Source organism: Meriones unguiculatus, chromosome 6, assembly GCF_030254825.1.
Source record: "Meriones unguiculatus strain TT.TT164.6M chromosome 6, Bangor_MerUng_6.1, whole genome shotgun sequence".
Classification (NCBI taxonomy): Eukaryota; Metazoa; Chordata; class Mammalia; order Rodentia; family Muridae; genus Meriones; species Meriones unguiculatus.
The window spans coordinates 23,240,289-23,259,360 of record NC_083354.1 but is presented as its reverse complement, the minus strand read 5'-3'; the positions used below and the strand labels follow the sequence as shown (position 1 = coordinate 23,259,360).

Genomic DNA, 19,072 nt, shown 5'->3' with positions numbered 1-19,072 from the left:
GCTGGACACAGCCTCTCAGACCAGGAGAGCTGGGTTGGAGATGTTTTGTTTTGTGGCTTGGCATCAAGCCAGCTACACTAGCCTCAAACTCACCATGTAGCACAGGCTCCCCCCTCCACCTCCCTCGTGCTGTAATTACAGGCATGGACCATTACTGGGCTATACAGCGCTGAAGGCGGAAGCCAGGGCCTGGTGCATACTAGATAAACCTTACTAACCAGCCACATCCCCAGCCCTGGGTCCAGGTTTTAATGCAGCGTGAAGTCCCTGGGTGAACATCCTACTCTGGGATTCAGTCTGTTACCATAAAATGGAGACTGTGATTCTCCTGTGTCTTGGGATTCGTTTGAGGATGAAATGAGATAAGGGAATTTTTATTAGGGAGAGAGAAAAAAATACAAAGGTGAGAGGTTAATAAAGAGGGTGGGGACCAGAGAGATGGTTCAGGGTTAGGAGTGTGTGCTGGTCCTCCAGAGTACCCCAGCCTCCACACCAGGCTGCTCACAGCTGCCCGTAACTCCAGCTCCACCTGTAATTCCAGCATCTTCGGGACTCTGCAGGTACCGTACTAACGCCTGCACAGACCTGTGCACTTATAGACCGGTGCAGATCTACACACATGCTAACACATGCCACATCTGCATGTGCATAGTTTTCAAAAATCCCCAGAAAAAAAGAAATTCAAATTGAGCTGGATGTGTGCTGGCGCACGCCTTTAATCCCAGCACTTGTGGAAGCAGAGGCAGGTGGATCTCTGTGAGTTCCAGGCCAGCCTTGTCGACAAAGTGAGTCCAGGACAGCCAGGACTACACAGAGAAACCCTGTCTTGAAAAAAACAAAACAAAAAAAAAAGCAAACAAACAAAACAACAACAAAAAAAAAAAAAAAAAAAGAAGAAGCAAGAAACGCAGATTGGTTTGGTGTGTGTGTGTGTGTGTGTGTGTGTGTGTGTGAGTGTGTGTGATAAAAAGTAAGTTATCTTGGGGCACCAGAGTGCACTGTGCAGATGGCTTCTGGACCTGCAGCATTCCATCGCAGGAAGTCCCCAGACCCGTGAAGCCAGGACGCAGCCAACAGTTTCCAGCCTCTGGCTTTGCGGACAGGGCTGCAGTGAACACCGCCATGTTTGCTGCACGTGCCTGAGCCTGTGGTAGAGAGTCCCAGAAGTGCTAGGGCTAGATCAAAATCTTCTTGACGTTGAACTGTGTTACCAGGTTGCCCGGGAAAGCGAGTGTATTAGGTGAGGCCGGCAAGACAAGTGGGTCTTCCTCGGTTTCCTCACCACCTCAGCTGCTATTGACTCTTTTGGTCTTTGCCAGTCTGTGGGGTGAGGTTGTATCTTACAATCTGGATTTGCATTTATGTCACTCTGGGCACCTCCTCCATCACCTCCCCTCCCCTCACAGGCTCCCTCTGCTCCTTCCCAAGGCTCATCACCCTTCCCAATGGCGTCCTCCAGATCCTGGATGTCCAGGACAGTGACGCGGGCTCCTACCGCTGTGTGGCCACCAATTCAGCCCGCCGACGCTTCAGCCGCGAGGCCTCGCTCAGTGTGGCCCTCAGAGGTACGGACACAGGAAACCTGGGGATCTCCAGGTCTGGGTCTTCAGAAAGCTGATTGGGTAGTAGTTCTACACGGGATAGAACTGGGGTTTGGGACCCAAGACTCCAACTTGCAGTGGGGGGTGGCTTCTTTTCTTCTTATGGAGTATCTGTCTCCTGGGGTTGGACAGGGACTGGTGAGCAGGCAAGGCATCAAAGGAGGGGTGTCAATGCCCAGCAGTATCTGGTCCCTTCTGCCCCTCCAGGTGCCCTAAGGACTCTGGGCAGGTGGGGGTGCTCCCCAATCTCCTGCCAGTCTTGTTCCTTGCCACATGTGCTCTGGTCCTTTTCTGCCTTTCTTTTCATTTTTTTCTTCAATTTTTTACATTCGTTTCGTGTGTTCATTTACAAGTCCCAGGGCACTCGTGAGCAGAGAATGGTTTGTGAAAGTCTGTGGTCTCCGTCCACTGAGTGGGTTCCTGACTTACGTCATCAGGCCTGGTGGCAAGCATCTTTAGCTGGTGGGCTGTTTTAGAAGTCCTTTCCTGCCTTTCTTTGAAAAGCTCCTGCCAGGATAAGGTAGTAAGAAGGGCGCTGTTTTGCGGGTCAGGAAGACCTGTTTTGAATCCTGACTCTCCTCACCATCTGTCTGACCCTGAGCCAGGAATGGAAAGTGTTTGGTACTCAGCTGCTGCTCTCCCCCAAGGTCGCACTCAGCTGAACCATGCCCTCCCCTGGCTGGTTTCATCCTCTGTCCCTGAGCTTCTCTGGGCTGCGGCTCTCTCAGGCACTGGATCTCTGCCTCCCCCTACCGAACAAACAAGGTGTTCACCATTCTGCCGCAGGGAGAGGGTTTATCGGACAAGAAACGCAACGGGAAGCTTCCTGGCTGAGAGTGGGAGCCCACCTCTTGGTTTTACACGTAGAACCCCAAGGCACTTTGAGAAGAGATCTGCCTAACTCACTTACATCTTATAGGCAGTGTTAGATCTAGAACTGGATGCTGAGTCCAAGGCAGATGTTGGGCCAGATTTGGGAGGGAAGTATGGGAGGAGGTTCAGTAATTTGGGAGATTCATTTGTGTCGGAGAGCATTTTTCTGACTCTAAGAGAGAGAGCTCTAAGATGCAGACAGCTCTGCTGGGCTTGGCAGCTGCTTTCCTCTCCTGACAGAAGGAACCACAGTGTCCCAGCGACCCTGTCTCAGCAGCAGGTAGCAGGCGGACCCCGTCCTCCTCTCTTCTCTGCAGGGTCCTTGGAGGGCACCAGGGCCCAGGATGTGGTCATTGTGGCAGCTCCAGAGAATACCACGGTGGTGTCCGGACAGAGTGTCGTGATGGAGTGCGTGGCCTCTGCTGACCCCACACCTTTTGTGTCCTGGGTCCGACAGGGTGAGTGCAGAAAGAGGAGAGTGGGGCTGGGAATGGGCAGGATGGTACAGTATCTCACAGGCTCCAACTCAAGAGAGGAGAGAACTGACTCCACAAGGTTGTCTTCTGACCTCCATAAGCACATGCGAGCATGTACACACAATAACGCGATAATAAAGTCTAAAGAAGGTTGTGTTAAAGCCTGGTGGTGGTGGTGCTTGTCTTTAATCTCAGCCCTGGAGAGGCAGAGGCAGAATCTGTGAGTTCCAGCCCAGCCTGGTTTACAGAGCAAGTTTCAGGACAGCCAGGGCTCGACAGAGAAACTCTGTCTTGAAAAACCGGAGAAAGAGAGATTAAATGTCTGGCCTGCCCACCAGAGGCCTTGTAACCATTGTCTAACCACTTCCCATCTGCCTTTCCACATAGGGAGCAGAGTTACCAGGCTAGGAACTAGATAGAGTTACCAGTAGGAACTAGGATTCAAGCCAGCGGCTGTGGTGCTATTTTGCTGTGGTATGTGTGTGTGTGTGTGTGTGTGGTGGGATCCTCGGGACAGTCGCAGCAGCCTGCTCCTTTTCTGTCTCCAGATGGGAAGCCTATCTCCACAGATGTCATCGTTCTGGGCCGGACCAATCTACTCATCGCCAGCGCGCAGCCCCGGCACTCTGGTATCTACGTCTGCCGGGCCAACAAGCCTCGCACCCGCGACTTCGCCACTGCTGCCGCTGAGCTCCGGGTGCTGGGTGAGGGCTGGAGCTGTGGGGCGCCAGGGACCGGTGGGCGGTAGAGGGATGAGGGCAGTCCTAGAAGGTGAAACGTGGAGGGGGTCGGCCTGCGACGAGCCTTTATTGACTAATGGTGATCACTGGAGCACTGGAAGGGGAGGAAGGAGTGGAGCAGAGGCGGGTGTGTAAGGCTTGCCTTGGGTGATGGGGGTGAGAGGGTGGGCGAGCAGAGCGGGATGCGGTTATGGGAGGGACAGGGGAATGGTCTGAGGGGTGGCAGCGCTTGGAAAGCTGTGTCAGGAGTGTGAGTTCGATGCCAGCCCCAGCAGAAGAGTTGAGGCCAGCTAGAGAGTGAAAAGCAAATCTCAACACAAACTTAATAAACAACAATCAACCAAAAAAAAAAAAAAAAAAAAAAAAGGACAGCTGGAGTGATGCTCAGTTAGGCAGATCGGAAATTCAAGGCCAGTGTAGGCTACAAAAGACCTTGTCTCTACGCAACAGAGGGGGCCGGGCTCGCTGAGGGCTGGAGTAACTGCTGCTGCGGACAGGAGGCACTGGGGAGGAGACAGTAAAGTGAGAGCTGGAAATCTGCCGGGCGGGCGCTGGAGGAGGAGGAGGAGCCGGGAATGGGCGGGACGAGGAGGCAGGCAGGTGGACGCGAACTGGGCCCGGGTGACGAGGGGAGAGGACCTCGTTGGGAGGAACCGACCGTCTTGTCGGCGTCTCTCTCTTGCCCACAGCGGCCCCCGCCATCTCGCAGGCGCCCGAGGCGCTGTCGCGGACCCGGGCCAGCACCGCGCGCTTCGTGTGCCGCGCGTCCGGGGAGCCACGGCCCGCGCTGCGCTGGCTGCACGACGGGGCCCCGTTGCGACCCAACGGGCGCGTCAAGGTGCAGGGTGGCGGCGGCAGCTTGGTCATCACTCAGATCGGCCTGCAGGACGCCGGCTTCTACCAGTGCGTGGCGGAGAACAGCGCGGGAACCGCGTGCGCCGCTGCGCCCCTGGCGGTGGTGGTGCGCGAGGGCCTGCCCAGCGCCCCCACGCGGGTCACGGCCACGCCGCTGAGCAGCTCCGCTGTGCTGGTGGCCTGGGAGCGGCCTGAGCTGCACAGCGAGCAGATCATTGGCTTCTCCCTTCACTACCAAAAGGCAAGGGGTATGTCTGCTAGCGACCGAGGGACCCCGAGCAGGGCAGGCGCGGGTTGAACGACGGAAGGCTGCCTAGTGGTGACTCCTGCAGGTGGTGGGAGCGATGGGAAGAGTCCAGCGAGGCGGTGGCCTTCGGGCTAGCGGCAGGGTTCAGAGTGTGCGCACACCCCTTCCCCGAGAGGATGCTTCTCCTTACGGGGCCAATGGAGCCATCATCTTTCACCCCAGCTAACTAACAGCCATGGGCCTCCCTCAGTTCAGCACGGGGAACTTCCCGACCTTTCCTGGAGTTAATACAGCGGGTAGATTAGATGACAGGGGCATTCATAGCCGCCACCCTAGATCGTCAGCGGCAGTTTAGCTATACATAGGCCAGTAAGGTCTCCAGACTGAGTCCTGCCGGTTAGACACGGAGTGGGCTGTGACCTTTGTCCCCTGTGCCACCTCCTCAGGAGTGGACAACGTGGAGTACCAGTTCGCAGTAAACAATGACACCACCGAGCTACAGGTTCGGGACCTGGAACCCAACACGGATTATGAATTCTACGTGGTGGCCTACTCCCAGCTAGGGGCCAGCCGGACCTCCAGCCCCGCCCTGGTGCATACACTGGATGACGGTAGGGCCTCTGAGCCTGCAGGGGCCTGGGGCCCAGAGACACTCTCACCCTGGGACAGTGTACCTCAAGGCCCTCGCCCCTGCCTTGTGCCTCTGTCATGCCCTGTAAAGGATCGGGCAGAGGTTCTTCTTCCCAGTGCAAAATGGGGAAGCTGAGGCTCAGAAAATGAAAGTGACTTGCCCAAGGTCAGTAGGACAGCTGGGACTAGAGTCCAGCTCTTGTGAGTCCCCATATCATGCAGCCCTGACACCCATTGGCTATAAACACTCCTGGGCCACACTGTCCACCAGCCTTGGGGTAGGAAGGATGTCTCCTCATCCTCTAGCTTGGGGCTCCCCTGAGAGGCCCCTCTCCTCCCTCAGATCCTGGGCCCAACTCTGACTTGCTGTGTGACCTGGGCAAGTCTCTTCCCCACCGGTGGCGCGGAGCTCATGCCAATGTTCTTCTGTTTCAGTCCCCAGTTCGGCACCCCAGCTTACCTTGTCCAGCCCCAACCCCTCAGACATCAGGGTGGCGTGGCTGCCCCTGCCCTCCAGCCTGAGCAACGGACAGGTGGTGAAGTACAGGATAGAGTACGGTTTGGGAAAGGAAGGTGAGTGGGACGGGGGCAGTGTGGAGTCGCCGGTGTGTGTGGGGTTCCCACCAGATGGGGGAGTCTGTGGGAGTGGGGCCCAGGTGGGACACATGTAAGAGAGCAACGGGAGATTAGAGAGATAGCTCAGTGTGTAAAGCACTCGTGCAAGCCCAAGGACCTGAATTCAATAAGCCTGGCATGGCGGTGGTGCCTGCCTTAATCCCAGTGCAGGGGAGATGGAGACAGAGGACCCCCCCCCCGAGCTCACTGGACTAAATGTTAAGTTCTGGGCCAGTGAGAGCCCCTGTCACAAAAGAGAAGGTGGACCATTCCAGAGAAATGGCAGCAGAGTCGTTTGTCATCTGACCTCTACATGTATGTGCACACACATGTACCTGCACACATATGAACACTCACACTCAGTGTTGGGACACACACACAGTTTTGGGAGGCAGTAGAGGAAAGGGGAAGACATAGGGGACCAGTAGTTTGAGCACAGGTCAGGAGGTGCCATGTGTATGAGTGGAGCCTCTGACTCAGTTTCCTTTCTGTGAAGCAAGCAGTTCACCTAGTTGAGCCTTAGAACCCTTCTGGTTTAAACACCAGGGAGGAGGTGGGAGGTTAGAGGGCACGTGAGGCAGGGGCTCGTCCTGCTGGGGAGAGGGTGCTGGTCTGGGGGGGGGTAATGTGGTTCTGAAGGAATGGAGAGTGGTGGGGGAGTGGAGTGGCTAGGGTCAAGGCAAAGCGAGAGAGAGAGAGGCAGGAGGCTGATCCAAGGCAGCAGCCAGGCCTCCTGACACCAGGTGCTGTTGGGTGCCCTAAGCTGGTCCTCAGGCCTCACAAGGAGCGAGTCCTGGCTGTTGTTGGCAGTGCACAGGGGAAGAGAAGGTCATTCTTTGGTTTTTCCATGTTGAACCAAGGCCAGGGGGCTTCAGCAGCTGGAGGCAGAGGTCCCAGGGTCACCCTGGAGGCATGGGCCTGCCTCCATGCTGAGGGCTCAGTGCCTAGAGGACCTATGGGGCCTGAAGTGGAAGAGTCAGGGTGGTAAATTTAGAGATCATGGTCCCCAATAAAGGACACCCAGCAGCCTGTCCTTTTTGTCCCAGAAGATCAAGTTTTCTCTACTGAGGTGCCTGGAAATGAGACACAATTTACGTTAAACTCACTTCAGCCAAACAAGGTGTACCGAGTCCGGATTTCAGCTGGCACGGGGGCCGGCTATGGAGCGCCTTCCCAGTGGGTGCAGCACAGAACACCTGGCGCACACAACCAGAGCCACGGTACGGAGCTACAGGGGCAGCCTGGGCGGTGGGTACAGGTGCTCAGTGCCCCCAAACTGGATACATCAGGGAGGCCTGGGCGTGGAAGTGGAGGGCTGGGCTCAAATGTGTCCCCGTTCTTCTGTGACCCTGACAGCCCCTCATATCCCTAAAGCTTCATTGCCACCCAGGGTGGCGGCAGGGTTCATAGTGTGTCACACAGAGCAGCTGGCACAGGATGGGAGCTCCTTGCCTTGAGAATATGCTCATTTGCTTGCGTGCTTGCCTAGCACACACAAAGCCCTAGGTTTGATCCCCAGCGCTGCACAGACCCAGCAGGGTGGCCCAAGCCTGTGGTCTCAGCACAAGGATCAGAAGTTCAAGGGCGGCCTCACCTGCGTAGTGAATTTGGGAGCAGCGTGAGATGCATGAAGCTCCGTTTCAAAGAAAGGAAGGAACTCATTAAACAGCAGCTGGCTTTGCCAGGAGGCCCAAGAGTGACTAAATGCCCACAAAGCTGGTTACCACGCTCAGACACTGGGCAGGTTAGCTGACTTTCTGAGCTCAGTTTCTCTCTGTAAGATGCAGACAATAGCTTTAAAAGGACCTGGATTGTAGAATTATAAGAATGGAGGAAAAATATATACAAGGGCTGCCAACATGGCCCAAGTTAGTAAAGGGGCTTGCTCCTTTTTCTAGGAGATCAGACTCCCATAGTCTCCCCAGAATTTATATGGTGGAAGGAAAGAAATGAATCCACCTCTTGTCCTCTGGCTGCCATATGCATGCACACAAACAAATAAATAAATAGATAGATAAATAAATACATGCTTTAAAACTTTTTATAGCCAGCCCTCTATTCTTGGGCTCCAAGTAGTGCTTCTCAGGCTGATGGGCTCAGACTTCCCTTCATGGCCTGATTTACTGCTTCAAGAGACCTGCGTGGGCCTCTTGTGCACGCCCCGCAGACGCTCCTGCGCAGTTAACATGCAGTGCTCAAGCCCACCAGGTGGCGGCAGAGTGGAGCAGTAGAGAAAGCCCAGGCACAACTCGCTGTGCCTTGCTCCTCCTCCCTGACCTCCCTCTTCCCTTGTCCCCATCATCTTCCCGTGCCCCCAGTCCTCTTTGCCCCTGCAGAACTGAAGGTGAGGGCAAAGATGGAGTCCCTGGTGGTGTCATGGCAGCCGCCCCCTCACCCCACCCAGATCTCTGGATACAAACTCTACTGGCGTGAGGTGGGGACGGAAGAGGAGGCAGACAGTGAGCGCCCTCCGGGGGGCCGTGGAGACCAGGCTTGGGACGTGGGGCCCGTAAGGCTCAAGAAGAAGGTGAAGCAGTATGAGCTGACCCAGCTAGGTGAGCCGGCCAGGGCTCGGGAGGGTCTTGTGCTCCGGGCAAGCTGGGTGCAGAGAGAGTGACCCTCGTGCCTTCCCCAGTCCCTGGCAGGCTGTACGAAGTGAAGCTCGTAGCTTTCAACAAGCACGAGGACGGCTACGCTGCTGTGTGGAAGGGCAAGACGGAGAAGGCGCCCACGCCAGGTGAGGGGAGGGGTCTCAGAGCCTCCTTGGCTTTGTCCTTACCAGCCGGCAGGCCACCCAGCCCATCCTCCTGGGCAGGAGCCCTGGTGCCCCTCATTCTCAGGCTGAGGAAGAGAAACACACATGTTTGATGAGTCGTGTCTGGCTCCAATTTTAACCTTTAGACGCTCTTTAAAATCACATCCACCAATCCCACAACATCCACCAGATTATCCCACGATTCTTTTGTTGTTGTTGTTTGTTGTTTTGTTTTCTGTTTTTCAAGACAGGGTTTCTCTGTGTAGCCACGGCTGTCCTGGACTCGCTTTGTAGATCAGGCTGGCCTCGGACTCACAGAGATCCGCCTGCCTCTACCTCCCAGAGTGCTGGGATTACAGGCCTGCACCACTGCGCCCAGTTTATCCCATAATTCTTAAGCAGGGAGAATATCTTTTTGGTTTACCTAAAAAAATAATAATAATAATTTTATGTGTTGGGGTGTTTTGCCTGCGTGTGTGTCTGTCTGTGCTCCACATCTGATCTTGGTGTCCCTTGGGGCCTAAAAAGGGCTCCAAATCTGCTGGGACCAGAGTTATAGTCAGTTGGGAGCTGTCATGTGAGTGCTGGGAAACCAACCCAGATTTTGGGGGGGTCACTTTTGGTTTGATTTGTTTTTTTTTTGAGACAGGGTTTCTCTGTGTAGTCTTGGCTGTCCTGGAACTCACTGTGTAGACCAGGCTGGCCTGGAGCTCACAGAGATCCACCTGCCTCAGCCTCCCAAGTTTGTGGGCCACCACAGCCCAGCAAACCCAGATTCTTTCAAAGAGTGGTAAGTGCTCTTCACCGCCGAGCCATCTCCCCATCTCCTGGGGAGCTTCTGCCCAACCCTCTGCTCATGAGGTTTTAAGGTTTGTTTGTTTGTCTGCATGTAGTCTTCAGTTTAAAAAAAGTATTTATTTTTAATTTTTATTACATCTTATTTATTTTGTGTGCACGTATGTGGTGGGTGCTCTTGCGGGGGTGAGAGGAATCTGTTTCTCTTCCACCATGTGGGTCCTAGGGATCAAATTTAAGTCTTCAGGCTTGGTGACAGGTGCCTTTTAGAGACAGGGTTTCTCTGTGTAGCCCTGGCTGTCCTGGAACATGCTCTGTAGACCAGGCTGGTCTTGAACTCACAGAGATCCACCTGCCTCTGCCTCCCCAAAGTTGGGACTAAAGCTGTGTGCTACTATGCCCAGGAATTTCACAGTTCTTTTTGTTGTTTTTAGAGACAGGGTTTCTCTGTGTGTCCTAGCTGTCTTGGAACATGCTCTGTAGACCAGGCTGGCCTCAAACTTGGAGATTTACCTGCTTCAGCCTCTGGAGTGCTGGGATTAAAGGCAGGCACCACCACTGGAGCTAATTTCAGTTTTTGAGAGTGAACTTTATAGGTGACAACATCCTGTTACAGTGTCACAAGCGTCAAAGAAGCAAAGGGACCCATCTAAGGGCACACAAAGCCTAGACAAACTAGGCCCAAGCGATCTGACTCCCAAGCAAGGGTTTTTCACTGTGCCGTGCTGCTGTGGCTCTGCTTTGTCACCTTGATGATCCACCTTGACACTCAGTAAGGAGCCAAGAAACCTGGCTTCCGGTTAGTTCATTTCTCATTCAGCCATTATTTTACTAAGTACCTACCACCTGCCTGCTCTGTTCTAGAAATGTAGTGATGAACAACACAAGTAAAGTATCTGCTCCCTTGGAGTTTACTGTATGCCTATCCAATAAACATTTGTCACAAATAGTACGCAGTATACCAGAAAGTTTTCCACCTGCTTTGTAAGTATTAACTAATTTAACCTCGTAAGAATCCCCATGAGGGGGCTGGTGAGGTGGTTCAGCAGGTGAAGGTGCCTGCTGCAAGCCAGATGACCCGAGTTTGGTTTGCAGGCTCCCCCAAGTTGCCCTCTGACCCCCACATGCACACAGCAGTACACTCCCTTCCCTCCACACGACACATGCATATGTGACTGGGATGGCTCAGTGGCTAAGACTTAAATATTTTAAATAAATAAACGGAAAGAAAGAAAGAAAAAAACAAACCTCAAGACACAGGTAGTGTCATAAGGTCCCGTAGGAGGCCTAATGCCAGTTGTGGTATCACGCCGCGGCACTGGAGAGGCAGGGGTGGGAGGGTGAGAGCTTAAAGGCCAGCCTGGGCTACTACATAGTGAGTCTCAACTGCGCGGTGGGGGGGGGAATGAAACCTATAGAGACTGAGTGTCTGCCCCTCCCCACGCTTGGATTCCCTTCCAGACCTGCCTATCCAGAGGGGACCACCTCTGCCTCCTGCCCACGTCCACGCAGAGTCAAACAGCTCCACCTCCATCTGGCTGCGGTGGAAGAAGCCTGACTTTACCACAGTCAAGATCGTCAACTACACTGTCCGCTTCGGCCCCTGGGGGCTCAGGAATGCCTCCCTGGTCACCTACTACACCAGGTATCAGCGGGGAGGGGGGAGGGGGGAGGGCAGCAGGCGTGATAGACTGCCGGGCTCAGCGGAGGCAGGGGCACACCCAGGACCTCCACAGATGTTTTCCTCTCACCGCTGACCAGGGTGTAGCAACAAGAAGGGAGAGTTGTCTGGTCCCCTTCCCCTAAGGACACCGTGGGGGACCCTGCCCTCCCAGCATGCGGAAGGTAGCCGGAGGAGCTCCGGTCTGAGAAAACACCCTGCTGCAGAATAACTTGGGTTAATTCAGGAAGGCTTCCAGGAAGAGCGGGGGGGTCCGCCTTGGAGATCAGACATGGGGTAGCATATATCCGAGCTCTCTATGGGTTGCCTGGCTGTGTGGGGGAGGCGAGGTTAGCGGCACCAAGAAGTAGCTCCTCCAGGCTGGGCCGGTGGAGGCTGGGGCTTAATGTGGGCTTCTCCCTGGCTTGAAGCCTGTCTGAGGGTGCTCGCTCGTCCCTCCCCCAACCCCAGCTCCGGAGAAGACATCCTCATTGGTGGGCTGAAGCCATTCACCAAGTATGAGTTTGCGGTACAGTCCCACGGTGTGGACATGGACGGGCCCTTTGGCTCCGTTGTAGAGCGCTCCACCCTGCCTGACCGTGAGTATCCGCCTGCACGTCCCCCCCACACACACACACACAGTTTGCTGGGCCTAGTGAAGGAGGAAGAGGAGGAGGCTGTGCTTCTGACTCTTCGACCCCTCCTCTGCGCTGCAGGGCCTTCAACCCCACCCTCTGACCTGCGCCTGAGCCCTCTGACACCATCCACCGTCCGGCTGCACTGGTGTCCCCCGACGGAGCCCAACGGCGAGATCGTGGAGTATCTAATTCTCTACAGCAACAACCACACCCAGCCTGAGCACCAGTGGACGCTGCTCACCACGGAGGGTAAGCATTCCCACCCCTGCCTCCCTCTCCACCCTCTCAGGAGACCAGCTTAGCCATGAGAACGTTGGGGCTTCCATCTGGGTGTGCAGTTGGCTTGCTGGTGCTGCTTTGGCTCCCTGCCTACTCCATTCCACCCGCCGCCCCCCTCTCCGCTTCCCACCACAGGAAACATCTTCAGTGCAGAGGTACATGGCCTGGAAAGTGACACTCGCTACTTCTTCAAGATGGGGGCCCGCACAGAGGTGGGGCCTGGGCCCTTTTCCCGTTTGCAGGATGTGATCACCCTCCAGGAGACATTCTCAGGTACCAGGAAGGGGGAAGGAGGCCCTTGGGGCAACCTGGGGCCCCAAGACCCCTAGATTGCCTCTCAAGACCCTGCCTTCTGGAAACTGCATTTTCTTCACTTTGGAACTCAGAGGGGTGGGATGGGGACAGTGACAGCTTGGTAGAGGGACTGTTAAAGCTTTGAGAGGTCTTTATTATTTTATAGAGTGTGTGTGTGTGTGTGTGTGTGTGTGTGTGTGTGTGGCACAGTGCACATGTGAAGGTCAGAGGACATCAAAGAGATGGTTTCTTGGGGATTTTGCTTGGCTTGGAGGACTGGCTGGTGAGCTCATGAGTTCCGTGAAGGGGCAGTGAACAGTAGGCTGGATAGGGTTCAATCAAGATACAAAATAAGAACCAGGGCCCCTTACTGAAAATCATTATATATGATTTTCTATGTAATCACATATGATATGAAGATGGGGCCAACGAGGCATTAACCACATATAGGACTGAGGAGATGCTCAGTTGGTAAGATGCTGCCACACAAGCACAGGGACCTGAGTTCAAATCCCCACCAGCCGTGTAAAAGCTGTGTGGCTGCTTATGCTGTAATCCCAGGGCTGCAAATGCAGAGACAGAGTATCTCTGGGGCTGAGGGTGATTGAGGAAGTCACTTGATGTGGACCTCTGACCCCGGCACAACACATACATGCACTCATGTACCTCCTCACATGAAATCATACATACGTCACACCTGTGTGTTTGTGTGTGTGCGTGTACACACCACATCTAGAGCCCTTCTAGGTTATACAAATATACACCACAAAAGCCCTTGTTGGCAGATGGACAGATACCTCACTGAAAAGCTGATTCTGTAAAGTTTTGTGGGGAGAGGCAAGTGGTGTGCAGCAGGGGAGACCATGGTGGGATCGGTGTGAGGCCCAGTGAGGTCCTGTGGCTTTCTACACTCCAGTCAGAAGGACGTGAGCTTCCAAGCCAGGTGTGGTGGTGCACACCTCTGATCCCAGCACTTAAGAGGCAGAAGCAGGTAAGCCTCTGAGCTCGAGGCCAGCCTGGTCTACAGAGGGAGTTCGGGATATCCAGGGACACACAGAGAAACTGTGTCTCAGAGAACAGCGAACAAACAAACAAAACTATCCCGAAGGGTGAGACCGAGGCCGGCAGTCTCCTGCAGAAGCCCGAGCGCTGTGCCCTGCTGTCCCTGACTGCTCTGTCCTCCTCCCCACCAGACTCCTTGGATGTACACTCTGTCACAGGCATCATTGTGGGCGTCTGCCTGGGCCTTCTCTGCCTCCTGGCCTGCATGTGTGCCGGCCTACGGCGAAGCTCCCGCAGGTGAACTCGGGAACCCAGGACTAGGAGGGTTACCAGAAAGGGCTGCAGAGTGGACAGAGGAGTGTGGCCCCTGTTGCTTCCGGAGCCCTTTGAAGTTAGGCCTCGGAGGTGGGGCGGAGCTCAGCACTACCTTTGCCCAGCTTGGATGAGGATGTGCTGTCCTCAGAAGCACAAAAACAAGTCGATAATTTAGTAGGGTTCTGAGGTGAAGGGCTGGGGTGCTGTTGTTATGAGAATGTGGAGTAAGCTTAGGGGAGCCCCGGTCTCCCCGTCTCAGCAAGAGCAGACCCCTAGGGATACCTGTAAGCTTCCTTCCTGGCTTCCGGCAGCCTGCATGGAGAAGCCCCACATCTCCATACAAGGAAGGGTGGATCTGAGGGGTCAGGCTGGATAGACTGTACTCTGGGTTTTCTGGTTGCACGCACACACCAGGAAACCAAATCCACTCTTGTCTGACCCATAGCTTTGCTCCTGTTGTTCTCAGGGAGGCCCTCCCGGGGCTGCCCTCCACAACCACCCCTGGGAACCCAGCACTGTACTCCAGGGCTCGGCTCGGGCCCCCCAGTCTCCCTGCTGCCCATGAGCTGGAGTCCCTCGTGCACCCTCACCCCCAGGACTGGTCTCCACCGCCCTTGGACGTGGAAGACAAGGCGGAAGTCCACAGCCTTATGGGTGGCAGTAGTTCTGATTGCCGGGGCCACTCCAAGAGAAAGGTGAGGCTGGAGCAGAGGCTCGCGTGGACCCATTCCCAAGACAAACACCAGGGGGCGTCAGAGCACAACTTCTGACGTGAGACGCACCTCAGGCTCTGAGCCAGCTAGAGAAACTGTCCATAGCACGTGGGAGGGCCCCAGAGCTGTATTTGCTCCTCGCTAATCTAGTGTGGGGAAAAGAGGCTGATGGGTGTGGCTGTGACCAAAACAGGGCTGGCCCAGAATAAGGTGAGGCCGATAGGCCAGATCCCTTGGGAGCTGCAATGGTGGCACACCCTGACGAAGTGGCCATCCGTCCTCCCATCTCTCCCTCTTCCTCTTCAGTAAGGAAGAGTCCGCTAGGGTGGAACTTCGGGGTTTGCACATCAAGTGTTGTTGACTCCGCCCTTACTGTCTACGCCTCGGTTCCCACCCTGCCCAGGGGAGGGGCTTTATCGTGGAACCTGTCTGAGATAACAGGGGTCCACCGGTCTGGGCCTTGCATGTCCCTAGTGTCTTCTCCCTTCTCTGCAGATCTCCTGGGCTCAGCCAGGGGGGCCGAGCTGGGCAGGCTGTGAACTGCCCCAGGGTAGGCCGCCTCTGACCCGTGCTCTGCTGCCTCCAGCCGGAACTGGACAGACGCTGTTGCTGCAAGCTCTCGTGTATGATGCCATAAAGGTCGGTGTCCATGAGAGGGAGGGGAGGCAGGAGGGAAGGACCCCTAGGCCTTTTTGGGGACAGCTTCCAAAGGGGAATGGGTGACAGGAAGGCCAGTTTGGGAACAGTTGCTTCTCTCCCTGGACCTAAGTGGCCTGCAGCAGAGTATCTGAAGGTGGCCTAACCTGTCAGATACAGTCAGGCCTTCCTGCTCTTCATGGAGGTCCTGTGTCTGGCACTTTTAGGTAGCCTGAGTGAGGGCAAACGGGTGGCATTCTGTGTGTCCTGCCTCTGCCAGTCCTGAGTGTCATCTTGGGTGGGGCAGTGTTCGTGTGCACCCCTCATGCGCTGGTCATTTTTCTGAAGACCGTCTTCAGCAACGCTCACCTTGCCTTTTATTTTCCGCTCCGCCAGAGCAACGGGAGAAAGAAGCCGCCCTCAGCATGCAGGAATCAGGTGGAGGCCGAGGTCATTGTCCACTCCGACTTCAGTGCATCCAAAGGATGCCCTGACCTCCATGTCCACGACCTGGATCCTGAGGAACCCCTGCCTTCCACCTCTGGCGATGTGGCTCTGTCTCAAGGAGCACTCTGCCCAGGCAGGGAGCTAGAAGGGTGCGAACAGGCAGCCATGGGACCAGACAGGCTCAGCTGCTTGCCAGAGGCAGCCAGTGCCCCCTGCTCTGGCCCAGACCTCCAGCCCAGCACGGTGGTAGAGGATGCCCCTGGGAAAAGCTGCCAGCCCAAAGCCCTGTGCCCTCTAGCAGTCAGCCCAAGCCTCCCCAGGGCCCCTGTCTCCTCTGCTCAGCTCCCCTGAGCAAAAGGCTGATACGGCCCAGGGACTTGGCATGCAGGGCCACACGTGTGTGTACTAGAGACACCAATGAGCCGTGTGGAGCCTCTTAGCATCCCTTGGCTGGGGTGGGGGAGAACGTTACTGACTCCCCCGTACTCAGCACCACATGTGGGTTACTGGAAGAACTTGAGGCACAGCTCTGTGGGATGGACCTGTGGGGGAGGGGGTTGGGCTGGGAAACCTCACCCTCTGTAGCAGTCACTGCGGCCTACCTGGCCCTCCATGGCATGATGGTGTACTAGTGATCGGTGCCAGCCCGTTAGCCATAGCCTTGTCCCCCAGCCTTTATTACACTCTGAGAGTGTCCCCGGTGCCGCGTCTACGAAGACAGCCCCAGCCCCTCTGCTGTCGGCTGGGCTGAGCGGAGTGCCATTCCGCCACAGGCCTACTCGGCAGTCTGCAGCAGCATGGCCGTCACCGCCCCCCCCCATCCCCGGCCTCCTGAGGTTGGGATGGCTGGGTGAGCCCAGCTCACCTCCCCTCTCCTTTGAGCAACTCGGTACCTAATTTTGTAATTTGGGAAGTGCCTGGTTTGGGAAATCTTCTTTCTCTCCCTGTCGCCTCTTCTGTGCCCTTCATTGTTCTAGTGGTCTGTCTCACGTCATCTGGCTCCCTTAGCCTGGGGCCCTTCTCTTTCTTGTGACGCCTCTTGTTTCCTCGCTGCTGTTGCCCGTTCTGTCCGTCTCCCGTGCTTGTCCTAGTGTCACACGTTTCTCATCCCTGAGTTCAACCTATGCACCCTTCCCTAACAACATGACTACCTCATGTCTGCTTCAGACCACAGTGTGACCCCGGGTCCCCATGGCTCCCCTGCCAACCCCCCTCGCTGGGCAGATGACCCCCTCCAGGTAGATCTGGAGAGGACCTTCTGGCTGCCCTGGCTGCTGCATCCTTGGTATTGAGATGAGAAGGTTTCCTGTGGAAGAGATGGCTCCAGGCTGCACCAGGGAAGCCTTGAGAAGGGGCAGGAGTGGAAACAGAGAGGCTGAATAGCATGACTGCCACCCATCTGCATGGAGAAATGGGCGCTTTTGCCAGGCAGGCTTGCGGTCCTGGCTCAAGCTGAAGGGAGGGAGGGGAAGGGGGTTACAGGAGCCACAGTGACCCAGCTCCCTGACCCTCAAGCCTTGAACCTGACTGGATTCAGGGTGACAAAGAGTTTCCTCCAAGATGCTAGAAGGGGAGGTCTTTGCACAGGAAAAGGGTGGCTGGTTCATTTTGGTTTCTTCCTCTTTAAATTAAATCCAGAAATCATCTTACTACATAGAGACAATCCTGACTTGTATTTCCTGGCTCATGAAAGCAATGGTATCTATTTGAATTCTCACCTCAGCCATGCTCCAGGAGTATAGAATATGGGTTTTTTTTTTTTTTTCTGTCTCACTGCACATCTTTTTATTTTAACGCCAGCACATCAAGTGTTAACTCTGGCTTCTGGGCCAAATTAGAAATAGCCAGTCTATCTGTTTTTTAAAATGTCTTTCAGCAGAGTTACAGCCTCCTCAGCCCCTGAAAGCATCTGTGTTTATTACCCTCGTGTGTCACTCACGTTTGACACCTCACCTACATTTCCTCCTCCTCCTCCCCTCTTCAGCTAGCCTATGATAACACTAAAGATTATTAACGTTGGTTTCATAGCTCGTTAAAGACAGGATTGTCACTTGAACTACTTCTATAGCATTCAGAGTGGCCACGGCCAGCACCACTGTGTGTTTCTTCGTTGCTCTGAAGGTCGAAAGCCTCATTTTATTTTGCTGGTTATATTTGTCCCTTGCCTTGACTGAAGCAGCCGTGTTAACAGTAGGCTCCTTCGTGTTCCACCACACAGTCACGTCTCATGTTCTTGTTTAACAAGCACTGAGGTTCTGGTTTAAATTAAATAGCCGCAAATGAGACAATTTATAACCCATTAGCTTGGGTGGAAAATTGTTTCTCAAAAGCAAATAAGTAATAAATCTAGTATCTGCCTATAACTCACAGTTGATAAGAAAGTAGCTGTTACTCACTAGCATTCTCTATGATTTGGCTTGTGAGTAACTGGGGGATGTTAGCTTTGTTTCTTTGTAGCAGCAGGTTTTATTAGAAAAGAGTCATTGGCCTTTTACAGGGTATTAATCCCTTTGTCGCTTGCCATGGATGCCTTAAGTTCCTTTGAGTCTCATTTTGAAAAATCTTCCTTTCCTTGAATCATGACAAGTGTACTCAATACTTACATGCTCGCTTATTTACCCATACTTAGCTTATGCTGTATTATTTAATTGTATTTTCCAGAGTCATGTTTTCTCCTTACAAATATGATATTCTTTAGTGTTACACTAAGGCATTGATTATGTATCTGTCCCTATAATGAATTAATAAACTATTTTCCAGATATGTTGCTCTCTTAACTTTTCTTTAAAGGTGTGTGTGTGTGTGTGTGTGTGTGCGTGCACAAGTTTATGTGCGCCACATGCGTGGGTGCTCGCAGAGGCCAGACTGCTTCACAACCACTGGAACTGGACTTTGCAGTAGCTGTGAGCCACCCAGTCTGGGCACTGAGGACCACGCCAGGTTCCCTGCAAGAGCTGTATACACTGGCAACCACTGAGCCACCCCTCAGTGTCAAGATATGTTCCTTATGGAGCCAAATGACTAGAATTTCCTCCATCTTCCTGGCCCGGGGAATTTGTTTCCTGCCAGCATGGGAAGCAGTAAAATTTGAGAGTTGAGAGAACACAGGCCCGAGGGGGGAACCAAAACAACAACTAAAGCATCAGCTGGGTGGTGGTGGCATACGCCCTTAATCCCAGCACTCTGGAAGCAAAGACAAGCAGATCTTTGAGTTCAAGACCAGTCTGATTTACAGATTGAGTTCCAAGATAGCCAGGGCTACACCGAGAGACCCTGTCTTGAAGAAGAAGGAGAAGAAGAAGAAGAAGAAGAAGAAGAAGAAGAAGAAGAAACCTTGAGGCGGTTTCCCACGCAGTAGGCACTTAGGAAATAAACACTCACAAAAGCCCTCACAGACACACCCACACACAGACACATACATTAAAAACCTTCAAGTTAAGAAAAGGGGAGTGCAAATGTCATTGTGAGGTTGAGAACTTGCCTAGTGTGTGTAATGACTGT

The 19,072-nt window shown here is 54.3% G+C and overlaps 1 protein-coding gene across 4 annotated transcripts in view; it reads left to right on the top strand.

The window, feature by feature from the left end:
* Igdcc4 (immunoglobulin superfamily DCC subclass member 4) overlaps window positions 1-18,334 on the top strand; it is a 35,013-nt gene extending 16,679 nt beyond the window's left edge. For 3 of the 4 annotated variants that reach the window (XM_060384887.1, XM_021649588.2, XM_060384888.1), the window contains exons 4-20: window positions 1,429-1,565; window positions 2,792-2,932; window positions 3,499-3,654; window positions 4,380-4,793; window positions 5,239-5,403; window positions 5,858-5,995; window positions 7,084-7,257; window positions 8,356-8,592; window positions 8,673-8,774; window positions 11,049-11,232; window positions 11,719-11,846; window positions 11,964-12,134; window positions 12,300-12,437; window positions 13,652-13,757; window positions 14,242-14,470; window positions 14,984-15,127; window positions 15,521-18,334. In XM_060384887.1, coding sequence (XP_060240870.1) covers window positions 1,429-1,565; window positions 2,792-2,932; window positions 3,499-3,654; window positions 4,380-4,793; window positions 5,239-5,403; window positions 5,858-5,995; window positions 7,084-7,257; window positions 8,356-8,592; window positions 8,673-8,774; window positions 11,049-11,232; window positions 11,719-11,846; window positions 11,964-12,134; window positions 12,300-12,437; window positions 13,652-13,757; window positions 14,242-14,470; window positions 14,984-15,127; window positions 15,521-15,922 — 3,166 coding nt within the window. In that variant the 3' untranslated portion in view covers window positions 15,923-18,334. The remainder of the gene's footprint in view (window positions 1-1,428; window positions 1,566-2,791; window positions 2,933-3,498; window positions 3,655-4,379; window positions 4,794-5,238; window positions 5,404-5,857; window positions 5,996-7,083; window positions 7,258-8,355; window positions 8,593-8,672; window positions 8,775-11,048; window positions 11,233-11,718; window positions 11,847-11,963; window positions 12,135-12,299; window positions 12,438-13,651; window positions 13,758-14,241; window positions 14,471-14,983; window positions 15,128-15,520) is intronic. The other variant, XM_021649589.2, reaches the window with a different exon arrangement.
* Window positions 18,335-19,072: the final 738 nt, after the last annotated feature.